Below are 18,759 nucleotides of genomic sequence, written 5' to 3' on the forward strand. Positions count from 1 at the left end.
GATCAAATGAGATAAGGCACATCAAAATGCTTGACAGATATTTGGTTAAAGTGTAAAATGTTTCCACCTGGCTATAAAGCAAGTCGGGTTCCTGGGCTGAAGAAACTGCAAGGAGGCTAGTCACTAGGGAGAGGAAGCCGGGCGTTGCTACGTGACGTCATTACCCGGATGGACACTTAGCATAGCCTTTTATACACATGGATTTTCTGGAAACTGGCACTTGCAACCAGACTTCCTCTCATATACCATACCAGATACAACAAAACATTACTAGGGTCCCATGATAGGTCACTCCAATGTCGTTCTTGCTGGTCTCAACTCCCACTGCTCTTTTGCCATAACTGACTTGCAAATTAATACATATAGGATCAATTCAACCATCAACTTTTTTTACATTTTGAGGTGCTGAAGGTGGCTAAAGAAAAGTCATAATTGGTATTTGCAACTAGACCATACCAGAAACAATAAAACATTACTAGAGTAGTAATAATGGTGCCTTGCTATGCGTTTCTTCCAGGTCAAAGTTATATTACAGGTAGTACGCATATAAACTTTTACTCTTTAGACAATATACTAATATGCATTTATTCAATAAACTTTTTTTTTAGCACTTACATGCAAACCACTGTCTTAGGCCTTAGGTGGAGGATATGAGGTGAACAAAAAAACCTTGCCTTCAAGAAATTTGTAGTAGTGAGGAAGACAATATCTGCACTAATAAAAGGGTAATATGCTAATTAGACTGGACATCTTCTGGACTACCTTCCAGACAAAGCCATGGTGGCAGGGCCGACGCAGAGGCGGTTAGGGGCAATCAGGCCAGCAGGGAAGAGCAGTTAGGGAGATCAGGCCAGTAGGGGAGAGCAGTTAGGGGGATCAGGCCAGTAGGCGAGAGTAGTTAGGGGGCTCAGGCCAGCAGGGAAGAGCAGTTAGGGAGATCAGGCCAGTAGGGGAGAGCAGTTAGGGAGATCAGGCCAGTAGGGGAGAGCAGTTAGGGGGATCAGGCCAGTAGGCGAGAGCAGTTAGGGGGATCAGGCTGGCAGGGGAGAGCAGTTAGGGGGATCAGGCTGGCAGGCAGGTGAGTGGTTAGCCAGTGGGATCGGGCCTAAACTGGCAGTTGGACATTCCCTGAGGGGTCCCGGATTGGAGAGGGTGCAGACTGGGCTGAGGGACGACCTCCCCGTTTCCCGTGCACAAATTTCGTGCACTGGGCCTCTAGTTATGTAATAAAGCACTCTCCCACCATTTTTACTGTGTACAATCTGATCTTATCAATCCCTTCAGTCCTGTGACTTTTCCATATATTTCCAGCCATTCTTGACTAATAACTCCTAAATTATTATCTTCAACTCAGACCTCTTATTTTAAGTTCCCAATCATAATTTCAAGTTACCAACCAGACATATCCACCTGGATGTTTTCACTTATTAAACAACCTAGTGTCTTCAATGTGCCAGCCACTGTCCTAAGTGCTAGGAATAGAGCAATGAAAAGATAATCCTCACCCATACAGACCTGACATTCTTGTTTAGCAGGTAAGAGATTAGATGCCTCATAGGCACTTGAAAGCTAACATATCTGAAATCAAAATGTATTATCTACCTCCTAACTCTGTTCTTCTATATGTATTCATTTTCTCCTTCTCCTCTGCCCAGCCCATGTATTTATTTAGTCACGATGCCTTGTCAATTCTACCTCCTAAATATCTCTTTGTTATGTGCCCCCCATCCCCCTGCATCCTCTCTTCCATTGCCTTAGTTCCACCTCATTTGGACTACTGCAATGATCTATTGACTGGTTTCTGAAAGGAGTCAATCCATCCCCCCGCCAATATCAGAGTATTTACAATGCTAATTTTACCTGGGCATAGGTCTTTCCCAGGTTAAAATCCTTCAGGACTTGCCATTGCTTGGAGCCTTTATCATTATGTACTTTATACTCTACCTGTAATATCCATATCTACCCTGCTTCCGGTAAGAACAAATGCTCCAGGTGGGACCAAATTATCTACATATGTTAGCAAGTTTTCCCACAAAATTCCTGATCAACATTTAAGGATTAGCTTCTTTAGGTGATGGCATAGTGTTACCCCAGGACTTAGAGTTAGGCTGCCTGAGTTTGAATCCAGCTCATACTGGCTATGTGACCTTGGGCAAGCTAATTGTGAACCCCAGTTTTACTTTCTAAAATAGGAATAATAGTAGCAGCTACTTCACAGGGATGAGAACTGAATTAATATATCAAAGTCTCTGGCAAGCAGTAAATGTTATATCGTATGTAGTTATCATTCAATCCTCACTACTCCCCCTTCAACAAAGTTAAGCACTTTCTAGTTTGCACTTTATCGTAAGTTCCTCATTACACTGATGGTCTCAGGGCAAAAACTTTCTCCTTTTCTCTGCCAACATTCATCTTCTTATCCTCTGCCAACACAATCTATGTCATATTTTTACCTAAAATAACTATCAATAAACGTGGAATGTGTTCAAGCTAAATGCAGTGCAGGTACAAAAGAAAATGCAGATATCTGGACCAAGTCTTGAAAGATAAATCAAATTTCAAGTGAAAAAAAAAAAAGGGGGTGGGGTAAGGAAAAAAAGAAAGCACTCCACAACACTGAAAAGCATGCATAAAGCAGGCATTAAAGTGTAGACAGCCCTGGTGGGTTAGCTCAGTTGGTTCAAAGACCATCCTGACGTGCCAGGGTGTGGGCTCGATCCCAGGTCAGGGCACATATAAGAATCAACCAATGAATGCATAAATAAGTGGAACAACAAAAATCAATGTTTCTCTCCCTCTTCTTTCCTCTCTCTAAAACCAGGAAAAAAATAAAAATAAAATCAATAAATAAAAATTAAAATAAAAATGTAGACAAAAACAAGAAAGTGCACACCTAGCTGTTTTGGTTCAGTGGATAGAGCGTCAGCCTGTGGATTGAAGGGTCCTGGGTTCGATTTCGATCAAGGGCACATACCCGGGTTTCGGGCTTGGTTCCCAGCAGGGAGCGTGCAGGAGGCAGCCAAGCAATGATTCTCTCTCATCAGTGATGTTTTTCTTTCTCTCTCTCCCTCCCTTTCTCTCCAAAATCAATAAAAATATATTAAAAACAAAAAAGTACAGAGAAAGATGCTTGGGCAGTGACAAGTAGATGAGACTATGCCTAGAGTGTGTGTATCTGGAGGGACATAAGGAGAAATGAAGCCAGCCTTAAAGGGTTATGAATGGTGTTTAATGCTAGCCTAAGGAGTTTGGATCTTGTTGCAAGAAGAACTGGGTCCACGTTTTTTGGCTAGTGGTGCTATGTGATTTAATTATTTTAGTTAGGTAACTAGAAGTAATGTGAACGCTGGATTGAAAAGTAGGAAGACTGCAGACAAACCAATGACAGGTACTGCCACAATCCAGGCAAGAAATAGCAGAGACCTTCACTGGGGCCATGCAAATGAAAGATAGGACACATAACATTTGGAAGATAGGATACACAACATTTCAGAGGTGAAATTAACTCGCCTCAGTGACTGTTCTGATATGGGGATGAGGATATGGTTCAGATTTCTTGCCTGCATGATTGGAAAATGATGACATTATGAAGAAAAACAGAGGGAGGAACAAAGCTAGGAGTCCAGGAGAGGTGCAGATACTCCACCTGAAGTAATTTTGAAACAATAAGCATATTATTTAAATTCAAATCAAGTGCTAAGAGAATTATGTCATCACACAGGCATCCACTGCTTTTATTTAACAAGCACATCAGAGCAAATGTGTCAAGTTCAAAGGGCTCATTTCTTTACTATATAATGTTAAATTTAAAAGGCCTTCATTTGTGAAAAATCAAAAATTCCCTATTATGTAGAGCCGTGGCTAAAAAAATTCATGTGGCCAATTATTTTTATTATTGTGTATTTTTAAAGTCTTTTTTCAGTTTCTACAAAACAATATTTTCTTATGACTGTAAGATTCTCTTCTATTTCAAATATCATGATGAAAATTCAAGGCTGCTTAAAAATATATTTAAAACTTTAATTTTGCTTACTTGCAGCTCTATATGAAATGCTTACATTATTATTTTTGAATCTGTGATGTCCCCTCTGCAATTGTATCAAATATGCACTTCATGCTTTTTCTCTATCAAGACTATTAAAAGGCTGAAGAAGGTAATCCAAACCATAGGTGCAATGTCTAAAAATTCTGGTTATGGCAATCAGAACAAGTACAACACAAAGAAATTTAGAAGGCTAGAAAGTTCTATTCCTGAAATGAGGAAACAGCAGGATAACTTTATGCAGCTATAATCAAACTTCAGTGCACAATGGAATCTTCTTGGGTTCTTGTTTAAAAAGTAGTTTTCTGTCCTTCTCCACCCTTAAGAGACTGACTTACTTATGAGGGCACAGACCCAGAAACTTGTTTTTCAAACACCCTAGGCGATTCTGATGCAAGTGTTTCAAGGCCACTTTGAGAAATACATGCACTGTGTCTGATGTCAGAAACATGGGTTTGAAGTCCACCTCTCCCCCTCCTATCCTGGCCATGTGACCTGAGACTACTTACTTTCTCTAAGGTTCAGATTTCTCATCCGTAAAAGGGGAATACTAAAAGCTTCACAAGGATAAATGAGATAATATAATGAGACAATGCCTCGACAGTGCTTTAACACAGTACCCAGCTATTATTATTATTGTTATGATTTGTCAATTCCACAGGACAAAAATAAGAACTGGACACACATACATATTCATCATGGCATTATAAGTGCTTTCTAATTCATGGTAATGTTTTTCTATTTTCATCTACAAGATTCTACGAGAGCCTCTTGGTCAGGCATGCTCTTTGTCCTCCTCTACCTTTAATTTTATAATACATGAAAAAAGTTTTTGGACACATTACTTAAGTAGTTCCAGTTCCATAAGCAAATCTTACCAAAGGCTAAAGCCAGGAACACAAAAATTCACTGGAAAATACTCTACATCAATATAAATACTAAAAAAATTGAAACTTTTACTGAACATTAGTCAGATTTTTACAAGGAAGCAAATCGTTTGCTTTTCCTGGTAGACCACAAAAATACGATGAAGTTGTTATCTACAGAAGTAAAAGGCCATATACTTTATATTTGAAAACAGTCCCGTTGGGCACATGCCAGGGTTGCAGGCTCCATCCCCAGCAGGGGGCGTGCAGAAGGCAGCCAATGAATATTTGATGCATAGATGTTTCCATCTCACTCCCTCCTCTCCCTTCCTCTGGCTCTAAAATAAAAACATATTTTAAAAAAAATCCAAAATATAAGTGGTCATCTAACTCCACTATATAACCCAGAAGATACATATACACATTCACACACACACACATTTTAAAATTAATCAAACTACAATTTTTAGAAATAACCAGAAATCCTATATGAGGCTTTTGCACTAAAAGTTTTAAATGAATCTTTTGTGTAAACTGAGAAATTTATTAATTCATCATCTATCAAATAAAAGTATGCAGCACTTTCTGCATCTGTCTTATCATTCAAAAGCTTTATAAAGGTCATCAGCGAATGCTACCTACTATTAAAAATACAATATCATCCTAAAAATATTTTATCACCTGCCAAAAATCGACTAACAGATGTGTCTCTCACATTACCTAAGATGAATAAGTAAAATCAAAATGGAAAACTAAAGTGCAGGCTCTGTTAAATGCGAGTGAACCGCGGAATCTTGCTGAGTTGCAATCATCATATATCGATATTTTTCAAGTGTTCACTTGTACAAGGCACTATAGAGATTACCACCCATCAGCAAAGGCAAATGGGGGGAGAGAATGGTAGGGAGAAATCGGAACCCTGAAGGTCCTTTCTGAAGTGGAATGCAATTTACTTCAAAACAAGGTTAACTTTGAAAAGGATGTATTTTTTTGGACATTAAGTGCTACAAGCACTTTGCAAAATCTGGTAGGATAGTGGAAAAGAGTTGAGATTCGGTGACTGTAGCATCCCTCGCAAAGAATAATTTAGAACAAGCCCGAACCATTTATTACCTATTTTAGAGAGAAAGAAGGGTGGGCGGGAGCGGGTTTAAGAGGTCCACACGGGGAAAATGAGGGTGCCGCCAGGAAGGTCTGAGCATGGGTTTCATAGCCCCGCAAAGTGGCGAGGGGAGGGAGTCCAGCTCCGACCTCCAATTCCTCACCTACGCCCCGACCCGGGAGGGGGAGGAGGTCCACTGCAGGGTCCGAGTCGGGGCGGGGACCAGAAAGGCGCTGCTGGTCCCTAGGAAATCAGAACCGAGCGTCCCCGAGGGAGGAAGAGCTGCAGAAGGGCGGGGCGCCGAGTGGCAAGGAAAATTGAAAGGAGGCCGGCGAGGAAGGGGTGGCGCGCGATCCAGGACCCTTCCGCGTCCCACACCCCAGGGCCACGGCGGGGGAGGAAGGGTCCCGCGAACGAGGAGGTAGAACTTACTCCGCGGTCCTCCTCCGAGAGGAAGTCGGGGCCGTCGTCCAGGCCTTCCTGCGAGGTCGGAGGGGCCCGGCGCGCCCGGGGAAAGGACGGAGTGAGGGAGACACAAAGGGAGACATTAGTGCCAGGCCAGCGGGGCCCCCAAGCCCGCCCCGTGCCCACGGCCCCCACCGCGCGCCGGGGGCTCAGCGCTGCTAGAGAACACCCACCATCATGGCTGCTCCGAGGTGAGGGCCAGCGCAGGCGCGCTCCGCACCGCGGGGCTGGAGGGAGCCCAAGGCGGCGGGAGGGGCGGGGCTACTGGTGGGGCGGGGCCTCTGAGCAGCCCCGCCCACCCGGCGCAGGGGCTGGGGTCTGCAAGCCAGGAAGAAGGGAGGCAGGGCTTTCTGCCAAAGGTCGGAGCACCCGAAGGCCTAGCCCTAGACCCACTTGGCGGGGGGCGGCTAGAGGATGGCGGGCTCTGGCCCGGGAAGGGCTGAAGGCCCCTTGGGGAGCTGTCCAGTTCTCTTTCCCTGAGGGCTGTGGCGAAAAACCAAACAAGCGCCCTCCGCCCTCCGGAAGCCGCAATAAATCATCTAATCTTTGTCTTGTGCCACAGGATAATTAATCACAATTAATATTTTGCCGGAGAAGTTGTGGGAACCAAGGGCCTTAACACAGTCAGCAGTCAGGCTGTAATCAAGTTTTTACTGCTGGCAAGGTAATAAATAACTACCTGAGAGTTTGGGGCGCTAATGGATGAGCACTGTAAAAATGAGCACTCCTTTCCCTTATACCAAGAAATGTCCCACACCTTCTTCCGCTGTCCAGCTGTGTAGTATCACACGGGTGTCCACAGGCGCTTCAAATAACAAGGCAAAACCATTCCTTAACATCGGACCACTTTACCTATATACACACACAAGCAATCCTGTGCTTCCATTCAATTAATGGCATCTTTAGATGTTAAAGCTAGAAACCTCAAAGTCCAATTCAAATCCTGCCTCTCCTTCATTACACCATCTACGGTAGTAACCAAATGCTATTGTTTCTGTAATTATCTGCTGTTACTTAAACTGGTCCCATTTCTCCCCACAGCGTCCTTCCACAGCAATTACCCTCAGCATATCTCCTCTGGATCTTTGCAAAATTCTCTTAATTTTTTTAAATTTCCATATCTCTTTCCTCCATTCTACACACTGCTGCCAGTTTTCCTCCTAAGATACAGATACTATTGATGATTACACTACTGCCCTGTTCAGTAATCTTTACAAGTCTCCATATGTAAAAATCTAACTCCTCAGCCAATGATTACAGACCCTCCGCATTTTATTTTCTCTGAGTTTTGCCAGGTCCCTTGTTCTATCCTATTGAATGGAAGCTCTCAAAACAATAATATTAAATTTACTAATTCTTTCATGAGAATTTTTAGCTTTCATTTTGTATATAAGGAGAACTGAGGCATAAAGAGATTAAGTTACTGCCCAAAAAAAGGGTTATTTTCCAATATAAGGGGGATGACTTTATTTTTTATCTTTTGTTTATTTTTACCCAGTGCATTGTAATAAGCACTAGAGTAGTGTTTTCCATTGGGAGTCATGCAGCATCATTCAGAATCAGTGTAGTGTGAGGAAATGTCAGAAGGAATGTTCCAGTAATTTGTTGCTTATAAAAAATGCCAATATGTCCTAATGACCTATTTCTGGATTGAAGATAATGCCTAAAAAGCTCCACTTCCTAGATGGAGAGAGAAGAGTGGTGCTACAATTAATGAGTACAACTGATAGGAGGGTCAGGTGTGTCCTTGTGGACAAAGGTCAAGAAGGGTCATATAGGACCACCTCAAAGACCTCTCTGATAATTAATTAAGGGCTTTAAATTTCAGTTTTTAAGCCATGTCCAGAAACATTGCCCAGAAACATTGAAATTCTCAAATGCTAAATTTAAAAATTACTAGTTATGAGAAAGGACACAATTTAAAATATGTGTAGCCAACTAAAATGATCTAATAAGACATATAGTAGTTGCTGTCATTAAAATCAGTAGCTGAAAACTCATGAGCAGAGAACCCAACCTTGAAATAATTAAGTAGTTCATTAATACCTGAGCCTTCCTTTCTGAGCAAAGGTCTCAAGCTATCTTTTGTGAATTATAAAAAGGAATTATCAGTAACTAATACTAACAACTATCAAAAAGCCAGTTACAATTAAGGAATATAAAAAAAAAAGAAATTAAGCTAAGCTCACATAACAGATTTTTCTACTACTTATAAAATAAAACAAGAAGATATTAAAGCTGAACCACTCCTTTAACACCTTCAACCAAATAATTTTTATCTTGTTTTAATAGATTTCTATAAAATTACTTACTTTTATATAAATTTTAAAAGCAAAGTATGTTGAGTCACAATCTGATTACTTCAAAGATTTAGCTACATGAATGTAAAATGCTATAATTGCGAATAGTTTACCAACAGTATGCTTCAAAAACAAATGTATTGGAAGATTTAGAAAAGAGTAAAATTTTAGAGAATAATTAGAGTTACTTTTAAATTTTGGAAATAAAAAATTGTATTTGCCTTGAACATTTTGTCAAACAAAAATCAAGTTTTACCTGCAGAAATACTTTAAATGTATGAAATAGCCCAACTGGTGTTGCTCAGTGGTTGAGCATCAACCTATGAATCAGGAGGTCACAGTTTCATTATCAGTCAGGGCACATGCCCAGGTTTGCAGGCTTGATCCCCATTGGGGGGTGTGCAGGAGGCAGCCGATCAATGATTCTTTCTCATTATTGATTTTTCTATCTTTCTCTCCCTCTTCCTTCCTCTCTGAAATCAATAAAAATATTTAAAAGTTTGAAATAGTAATTATTTAATTACATGGAGAAGAAAACTTTAATTCTTTTTATCATGTTCTGATCAAAGAAGTTTTCACCAAGACATATTTTTATCAATTCCTCACATTCTCAAATTCTAGGAGACCCTATTCTGTTTTGGATGACCTTGGGTCCTAATTTTTCCTCCTTCTTCCTGGGAGTTATGCTACAAAATTCTCTACGGGAAGATCACAGAACTCCATTTTTTCCAGGATGTGCTATATTATTAGGATGCCTAATGTCAAGTAACAAGAGTCAATTCAAATAAACTTGAGCAGTAAGGAAATTTATTATCCTATATAATAAAACTCTAATATGTAAATCAACTGAACGGCGGAATGACCGGTGGAATGACTGGCCACTATGATGTGCACTGACCACCAGGGCGCAGATGCTCAATGCAGGAGCTGCCCCCTGATGGTCAGTGTGCTCCCACAGGGGGAGCGCTGTTCAGCCAGAAGCCGGGCTCATGGCTGGTGAGCGCAGTGGCGGTGGCAGGAGTCTCTTCCACCTCTGCAGAAGTGCTAAGGAGCAGCGAGCCAAGCAGTAAGGAGCAGTGAGCAGGTGGGCGGTAAGGAGTGGGGCATCCTGGACTGCCAGAGGGATCCCGGACTGCCAGAGGGATGTCTGACTGCCAGCTTAGGCCCGATCCAGGATCGGGCCTAAGCTGGCAGGTAGACATCCCCTGAGGGGTCCTGGACTGCGGGAGGGCGCAGGCTGGGCTGAGGGACCCCACCCCTCCACCCCTCCAGTGCACCAAATTCGTGCACCAGGCCTCTAGTCTCACAATAAGAAAGTAAAAAAAATGAGAAGTCTATAGGAATAGTACAATCAGTAGCTTCCTAGTGCCATCAAAGACCTAGATGCCTTCCAACTCTCCAATCTGCCATCTTCAGTGACCACCTCATTCTAAAGCTGATACTCCTCATGATCCAGGATGACTATGGCAACTTTAGGTTTCACATCCTAGCTAATAAAGACAGAATATGCAAATTGACTGTAACTCCATGACAAAGATGGCGGTGCCCACAGCCAATAAGAAGGGAATATGCAAATTGACGCCTCAAGGCGAGAGGCGGAAGGCGGCTCTGACCAGAGCTAAGGTGAAAAGGCGGCTCCGGGCTGGAGCGAAGGCGGAAAGGCGGCTTCGGCCGGAGCGAAGGCGGTGCCAGCAACCAGGGGGAGGAAGGCCTATTCTTGCACGAATCTTTGTGCATTGGGCCTCTAGTATGGACATAATATCCACAAGCAGAAAAAAATGTGCTTAGAAAACTTCCCTCTCTTCTGTAGACCTTTCATATTTCAGTCTAATACTGGATCTCATGCCCACCTTTAAAGGGGACTGGTATAAATAAGATTAACTTAGAGCAGCAATTTTCAAGTGATGTGCTACAAGAATTTTAAAAACATGCAATACCTGACTTTTTAGTCAGGGGCACTGATGTCTTTTCCCTTAGATTGTCAAATGAAAAAGTGGCGACAACCAGCACAACACTAGCCATCTGGTGACTTTTTTTTTTTTTTTAAATATATTTTATTGATTTTTACAGAGAGGAAGGGAGAGGGATAGAGAGCTAGAAACATCGATGAGAGAGAAACATCGATCAGCTGCCTCATGCACACCTCCTACTGGGGATGTGCCCGCAACCAAGGTACATGCCCTTGACCGGAATTGAACCCGGGACCCTTCAGCCCGCAGGCCGACACTCTATCCACTGAGCCAAACCGGTTTCAGCCATCCGGTGACTTTATTAATTAGTTTATGTGTGCCATGAGATGGAAAAGGTTGAAAATAGTTGGCTTAGAGTCTAGACCTTAGACCAGTCAGGAATTATTGCTGGGAATGGTACGGGAGCTAGCCTCCCCAAACCACAAGGCTTCTTGGAAGAATGTGGACACCTGAGTAAAACTGGAGATTCCAGGAAGGAGACAAAGGGAAATGGATGTGGGGGAAAAAGCCATCAGTGTCTCTATAATAGCAATCAACAAAGACATGTTCTCTAACACTACCCAAATCTGTTAGGTACAATGCTATGCTCTGACAAAATGAATCACTGATAATCCACTAGTTAGAGATAATCATCTGTTGCTTTTTTTTTTTTTTAATCTGAGAAAACTTGTTTATTTTTCTTGCTTTAATGGAACAACATATTCCATCAAATTATCCAAGGAAATCCAGATAATCATCCATTTCCTCAAGGTTTTAAATACATTTTAAAAGACCATAGAAGGATAAACATTATGCCACTTTAATAACTTTCTCCCTCTATACTTAAGGAATTCAAGTACAGAAATAAACTCCAGTGTTGAGGTAACATTGAAACCTCCCAACATGACTACATAGGTGCTTAAGGTTAAATGTGAATATTGCTGTGAGGTTTCAAGCTACTTGATGAACCAATACCACGTCACATTTAGACCAAAAGCAGGAAATTTAGACCAAATTCACATGAAAGGAATATTTTCAATATATGAATATGTAAGTGTGTGTGTGTGTGTGTGTGTGTGTGTATGTGTGTGTGTGTAGGGAAAGGTTGATTGAACCCCACTGATAACAGAAAGTTAGAAGCCAGCCATTGTTGGAAATACAGAAACATACACAGTCTCTGTGCTCAAAGTCTTCAGGGGAATTTCTTCTGTAATTTCATCCATTTGAGTCTCATTCAGAAACAGCTTTAGCTTCCTGTTGTGAAGGGCAAACATCTTGGCTGCTTCACACAGAAGACCATCATAGGTGAGTCTATTCTGCCCAAGTGGGTTTTCCAGCAGGAGGGTGCCCACTGTTCCCATTAAACACTTGTGGGTTTGCATTCAGGAGCTGTAGGTTGATATACTGACAGAGAAGAGTACTAGGACTGTCAATCACAGAGGGAGCTGGTCCTGCAGTCACACACAGCATCTTTCTACTAAGACTCAGTAAGTCGGTTTGGTTTTGTATTTCTGTTTCCCCGTGGAAGAGTGCCAGCTCTGTATTTTTCATACCACAAATGCTAGTAACAACACTCTTCAGCTTAGAAGGTCTAACCGATCACCACCTTTTGGATTTTCCAGAAGCAGTACTCCACCTTGCTCACTGCCATTTGCACAAATGTGAAGAGTGACATATGCACAAGCAGGGCCAGGTGTGGAGGATCCCCTGGTGAGTGTAATTTCCAGGTCAGACCCCTTTAATTGCATTTTTTCTTGAATAAGGATTTTATCTGATGTTAGGGACTGGATATGGTTTCAAGGAAGCCTTTATGGTGGCAAATATGAACTCCATGTGGCTTTCAATAATGGTGCTCAGATAATTTCCTTCAGACTTTGCTGTGTAATAAACTGTTATTTCATCAGTGGGAACCAGATTGCACTTTTTGCGAAGTTTCTGGATGCGAATGATGACTTCCCGAGCCACCATCTGTTGCTTTTGAAAGCTCTTTATATATTAAGAATAAAATCCCTTATTAGGTTTGATAAAGATATTTTTAAGTAACTTTGCCTTTTAATTTTAGGTTATGATGTGTTGACATGCGCAAGTTTTAAATATATATATATATATAAATTTCAGAGAGGAAGGGAGAGGGAGAAAGAGATAGAAACATCAATGATAGAGATAACCATTGATCGGCTGCTTTCTGCACACTGGGGATCAAGCCCACAACCCAGGCATGTGCCCTGACTGGGAATCGAACCCTGACCTCCTGGTTCATAGGTTGATCCTCAACCACTGTGCTATGCCACTCAGGCCGCAAGTTTTAAATTTAATGTACTTAGATCTATCTGTCTTTTTGTCCTTTAGGCTTCTATTTTAGTGATAATGCCAAGAAAGACCCAGACTATCCCAAGATTACATACTAGTAAATATCCACAATTTTTCTAGTAAGTTATTAGATTGAAAGTTATTGATTTCGGTTAATGAACCAAATCAGATGAACAAAACAGATTTGTCAATTTCTTTGCTCCTTGATCCTCCCCCATAATTTAGGAGTTAAAAAAAGCAAGTCAGCCCAGTGGGCATTGCTCATAGGTTGAGCTTCCATCTATGAACCAGGAGGTCAGTTCCATTCCCGGTCAAGGGCACATACCTGGGTTTCGGGCTTGATCCCCAGTCAGGGGCATGCAGGAAGCAGCCGTTCAATGATTCTCATCATTGATGTTTCTATCTTTCTCTCCCTTCCTCTCTGAAATCAATAAAATATATATTTTTAAAAAGCAAGGCATACTTTATTAAAATGTATCAATAAGCAAACAAGCAACACGGATACCATATATATAGGTAAAAAAAAAAAAAGTCATGTCTCAGCAGATTGAGGTGGAAAGGCTTATGTTTCAGAGATAAAAATTACTCTTAAGAGAAACAATCAACTCCCACTTCTCTGGGATTCAGACCTGGGAATCAGCACCAATGGTGAATTAGCTGGTCTTGACCGTGGTGTCTAAGGACCAGGAGAAGAAGTGACATGACTTCTACAGATCCCAGGGCATGTGAAGATTAATTGATTAATATCAATAACTCTAACCTATTTGGAAGCCAAAGATTATTGAACTAAAGTCTAGCATATTTCCTTTTTCTTATTTTTAACATGAGTTTCTAAAGGGAGAGACGTAGAGGACAATTTAATTTGCTCTATGCCTAGAACATTAGCAACACATATGTTAAATTTTCTAAGTTACATGTTGATATTGATAATTGATGACCTCATTCCTCCATCACAGCTCTACAGTGCAGGCACAATACATAGAGCCTGGAGGGAGCACGGTCAGGGTGTCTCAGTGGTTGAGCATTGACTCTTGAGCTGAGAGGTTGCGGTTCCATTCCTGGTCAGGGCATATTCCCAGGTTACAGGCTTAATCCTCAGTAGGAGGCTTGCAGGAGGCAGTCAATGGATGATGATTCTCTCTCATTGATGTTTCTATCTCTCTATCCCTCTCCCTAAAAATCAATATAAACATATTTTTAAAAAAGAAAGAAAAGAGGCTATAAAAATGGACTCCTTTCTTTTATACATATTAAAAAGTCCTGAAGGGAATATGGGATAGGGCCTGAAATATGACACTCGTAAGTGGTCAGAAAAATTAATATGGGGGCTAAAATTTAAGATTCCCTAACTCACTAAGCCCAGATGTAAAATGCCTTAGGATGAGGGAAATCAAGCTCTATTTAGATATATTTTCCCTCATCTTTTGTCATATTCCATTATTTCACATGAGGATTCAGGCCTTATAGAAAAAGCAACAAGAACTCAAATCTTTCAGTTACTTGAAATAAAATATCTGACTTAATTTGCATTCTAGATTCAGTGGAGCAGACTAAGAACCCTACTGTGAGAATTCTACCCAGAGATCATTGTGATTTTTTAAAAGTCAGAAAACTTTCAAACATCTAAAATATTTAATTTCTAAAAATTAGATTTTTACTCAAATTTTCAAGAACACACTTTTTGTGCAACATGAAATGAAGCTTTTTTTTTATTAGCTCATAGAAAAAGAGGATTTTAAGATATTTTAAAAATTATTGAATTCTATGCAGCATGTAAGTTATTGTTTTTCCTAGTTAAGAATTTCTACTTTCAGAATAAAAATATAAGATATTCTACTACTTCTCTAGGGTTCCCCCCTCTTTCTTTCTTTTGTGTGAGAAGCTTTTTCACTTCCACTTTTCCCTATATTTTGAAAGCTGAAGTATTTTTTTTTTGCAGTTCTGGTCTGCAAAGAATGCTGATGACTCAAGATGTCTCCAGAAAAGGTGATTGACCCCCAAAACAAAACTTAGCAACTTTTAATCATTTCGGATACTCCCTCTACTCACAGTGCACTGTCATCAATATTGTATGTTTTCATCTTTAGAAGACTGAAATCTTAGGAGTTGAAATATGTCTTCTCTTAATCATATCATATTAACTTTTAGAGCTAGATCCTTTATTATTTTGGTCAACTAGTAGATAATAAATCCTAAAATTGACAATTACATCCACTATGCTGACAAATATGGCTCCCCCCGCCCCCATCACCAGATGAGTTCTGAATAAAATTTCAATTTAGTAATTGGATTGTGCAATCTCTTGTGCAACAGTGAATGAGGCACTGCAACTTTAAAAAAGTGGGACTATTAACAGGTTTTACATTTAAAAAAATTTATTGATTGATTTAGAGAGAGAGAGAAACATTGATTTGTTGTTCCATTTATTTATGTATTCTATAGTTGCTTCTTGTATGTGCCCTGATGGGGGATAAAACCCACAACCTTGATGTATGGAGACAGCGCTCTAACTAACAGAGCTACCCAGCCAGGGCTATTAATAGGTTTTTATAAACATGCTTTCTAAACTGTTTGTCACAAAACGTGCTCTTCCAGATTTGTTTTTCTTTTTTGACCCTTACCCCATTTCACCTTTCCCCTACCCCTCACCTGTGCAACTACAGAAATGTTCTCTGTATCTAGGAGCTCCATTTTTTGTTTTCGTTTTTCAGATTCCACATATAAGTGAGTCTATACTTGTCTTTCTTTCGCTGACTTATTTTACTTAGCATAATGACCCCAAGGGTCCACCCTTGTGTCACAATACAAGGTTTAATTATTTTTTATAGATATGTCATATCTATATCATATTTTCTTCATTCATTCATTCATCCATGGAACTGAGGTTGTTTCCATATCTGCAATATTTTAAAAAATATGTTTTTATTGATTTCAGAGAGGAAGGGAGAGGAAGAGAGAGATAGAAACAACAATGATGACAGAGAATCATTGATCGGTTGCCTCCTGCACACCCTCTACGGGGTATCAAGCTCACAACCCAGGCATGTACCCTTAACCAGAATCGAACATGGAACCATTCAGTCCGCAGGCCAACATTCTATCCACTGAGCCAAACAGGCTAGGGCCAGCCTATGATATTTAGTTATAGCAGCCCAAATGGACTAAGACACTATCTATACAATTTCTCTAAATTCATTCCAAAATAAAAAGTTTATTAAAACAATACTCTGAGAAGGGATTCAGGCATCCACAGCACAAAATGATTAAGAAGGCCTGCCCTAGCCTGGCTAGCATGGTTCAGTGGTTGAGTGTTGACCTGTGAACCAGGAGGTCATGGTTTGATTCTTGGTCAGGGCACATGGCCTGGTTGCAGGCTCGGTCCCCAGTAGGGAGCACGCAGGAGGCAGCCGATCAATGATCCTCTCTCATCATTGATGTTTCTACCTCTCTCTCCCTCTCCCTTCTGCTCTGAAATCAATAAAAAAAAAACACTATACTAATAAAAGGGTAATATGCTAATTAGACTGGACGTTTTCTGGGCAACCTTCCGGATATCCTTCCGGACAAAGCCGTGGTGGCGGGGCTGAGACAGAGGCAGTTAAGGGCAATCAGGCTGGCAGAGGAGAGCAGTTAGAGGGATCAGGCCAGCAGGCAGGTGAGCGGTTAGGAGCCAGTGGTCCTGGATTGGAGAGGGTGCAGGCTGGGCTGAGGGACCCCCCTCTTGTGCACGAATTTTGTGCACTGGGCCTCTAGTATATTTATAAAAAAGAATGCCTGCCCTAGAGCCTCAGATACTATTGAACAAGGAAGGAGAGCATCAGGATTGAGTTAGGAAGCTTTTGTGATCCAGGCCTGTTGGCAGGAACATATTCTCTGCCCACATTCAGTCATGTGACCTGTTCTGACCCTAGGAGGTCTGCGAAATGACAGTCACTCCTGGGCTGGGCTGCAACAACTCTGCACTATGGAAGGGTACACGACTCAGCTAGCCATCTGCCACACGAGTTCAAGCAACTGAGTCACATACATCCTATTAGTTAGGATTCTAATAGGAAACAGATGTCTCACTCAAATGAAGTGATTCAAAGAGGGCTCATTACTAGGGAAAAAGTTCAAAGTTGAGTGTGGAGATAACACAGGACCAGGACCAGCAAAAGCCCCAAGAGATTTAAATCTTCTTGAGAACAGGGATAAGTCCACTATAACAGGAGCATAGGAAGGAGTCCTTAATAGATCCTCAGCAAAATTTTAATTACATTGAAATAAATGGAACTTAAAAGCTGGAAAATATATTACAAGGCAAGGCTGACGAGCAGAAAAGTTACGTAAAGAATGACTTTTTCAAGTGCAAAGACTTGAGTCAGACAGAACTGCATTTGAGCCCAAGCTTTGCTACTAAGTGAAATAGGACTTGTTTTTGTAAATATTAAAACACTGAATATAAAAACATCCCCCCAAAAGACCAAAAAACAAAGAAAAACAATCCCTAAATTGTGTTTTCACTGTCCCAGAGCAAGAGAGAGCAGTCACTTGTCCTGGTTTGTAGGACGCTTGGATGGTGGAGTAGTTAGAACATCGTAGTTAGAGCTTCCCTGACAGTATAAACATGATATTCTTGCCTGCCACTGAGACCTTGTCATGAGGCTGGAGTGGAGACAGAGACAGTAGGGCCAGCTCCTTTTGGCTTTGGGGCGAAGGGGAAGCCAGAGAAAAGGGGGGCATGGACAGACACATGGATCTTGATTTCTTCTCTTCAGAATTTAGGTCTGGAGGGGATCAGAGTGGCAGAGGCACTGAGGCACATGCTGGTGATAGGGACACACACTTGCTCTTGCTCAGTTTTAGGATTCTGAGATGAATTGTCCAGACGCATGCCACTTGCTAACCTAGCAGTTCATCCCAATCAGTCAGACAGAAATCTTGAGGATTAGCTTTCCTTGGGGTATGATTGAGGCCAGGAAGTTTCCCCAACCTTAAGCTCTTCCTCAAAGTCAAAAGCCAGCAGGTCTTCCATGTGTAAGGCACCTCGCAGATAATGTCAGCTTTGTAGAGATGTTTTGGGGGTCTCAGACAAAATTTTGAAAAGGTCTATACCAGTGGTCGGCAAACTGTGGCTCGCAAGCCACATGCGGCTCTTTGGTCCCTGGAGTGTGGCTCTTCCACAAAATACCACGTGCGGGCGTGCACGTACAGTGTGATTGAAACTTCGTGGCCCATGCACAGAAGTCGGTTTTCGGCCTGGGCGAGTCTATTTTGAAGAAGTGGCGTTAGAAGAAGTGGGGGTGTTGGTCAGGCGATGGGAGACAGGCGCAGGCGGGCTGCGGGATACGCAGCGCGGGGGGAGGGATACGCGCGCGATTCATGCACGAGTTGAGTGAGCCAGTCAGTCAGCATCTCATGTGCAGTGGTTAGTGCTAGTTGCGTCCGCAAATCGCGCATGGGTGACAAAAGTACCTACTCGAAGCATAAAGATAACTGTATTTTTCCAACTAGCTGCAAATCCTACAGGTGTTTTTGTCATCAATTTAAGAATTGTAATTATTTTGTGTTGGTGGCTTTATTATTATATAATGAAACTTTTTTTAGGTGCCCTGTTTGACATGGCTACAAAGAAGAAGCAAAAAAAAAAAACCGCAAAAAAACAGAAGACGAAAACTGTGAATTTAAAGTTGAATGGACCGAGACTTTTGCGTTTATTCAAAACTTAAATGGCCTTCTGACCTGT

At 41.4% G+C, this 18,759-nt stretch overlaps 1 protein-coding gene across 1 annotated transcript in view; it reads right to left on the reverse strand.

Moving 5' to 3' along the window:
• SNX6 (sorting nexin 6) overlaps positions 1 to 6,687 on the reverse strand; it is a 65,979-nt gene extending 59,292 nt beyond the window's left edge. The window contains exons 1-2 of the mRNA XM_080682545.1: positions 6,649 to 6,687; positions 6,443 to 6,490 (exon numbers count right to left, since the gene is read on the reverse strand). Of these exons, the coding sequence (XP_080538671.1) occupies positions 6,443 to 6,490; positions 6,649 to 6,654 (54 nt within the window). The 5' untranslated portion in view covers positions 6,655 to 6,687. The remainder of the gene's footprint in view (positions 1 to 6,442; positions 6,491 to 6,648) is intronic.
• Positions 6,688 to 18,759: the final 12,072 nt, after the last annotated feature.

This window comes from Plecotus auritus, assembly GCF_963455305.1.
Source record: "Plecotus auritus genome assembly, chromosome: 1".
NCBI lineage: Eukaryota > Metazoa > Chordata > Mammalia > Chiroptera > Vespertilionidae > Plecotus > Plecotus auritus.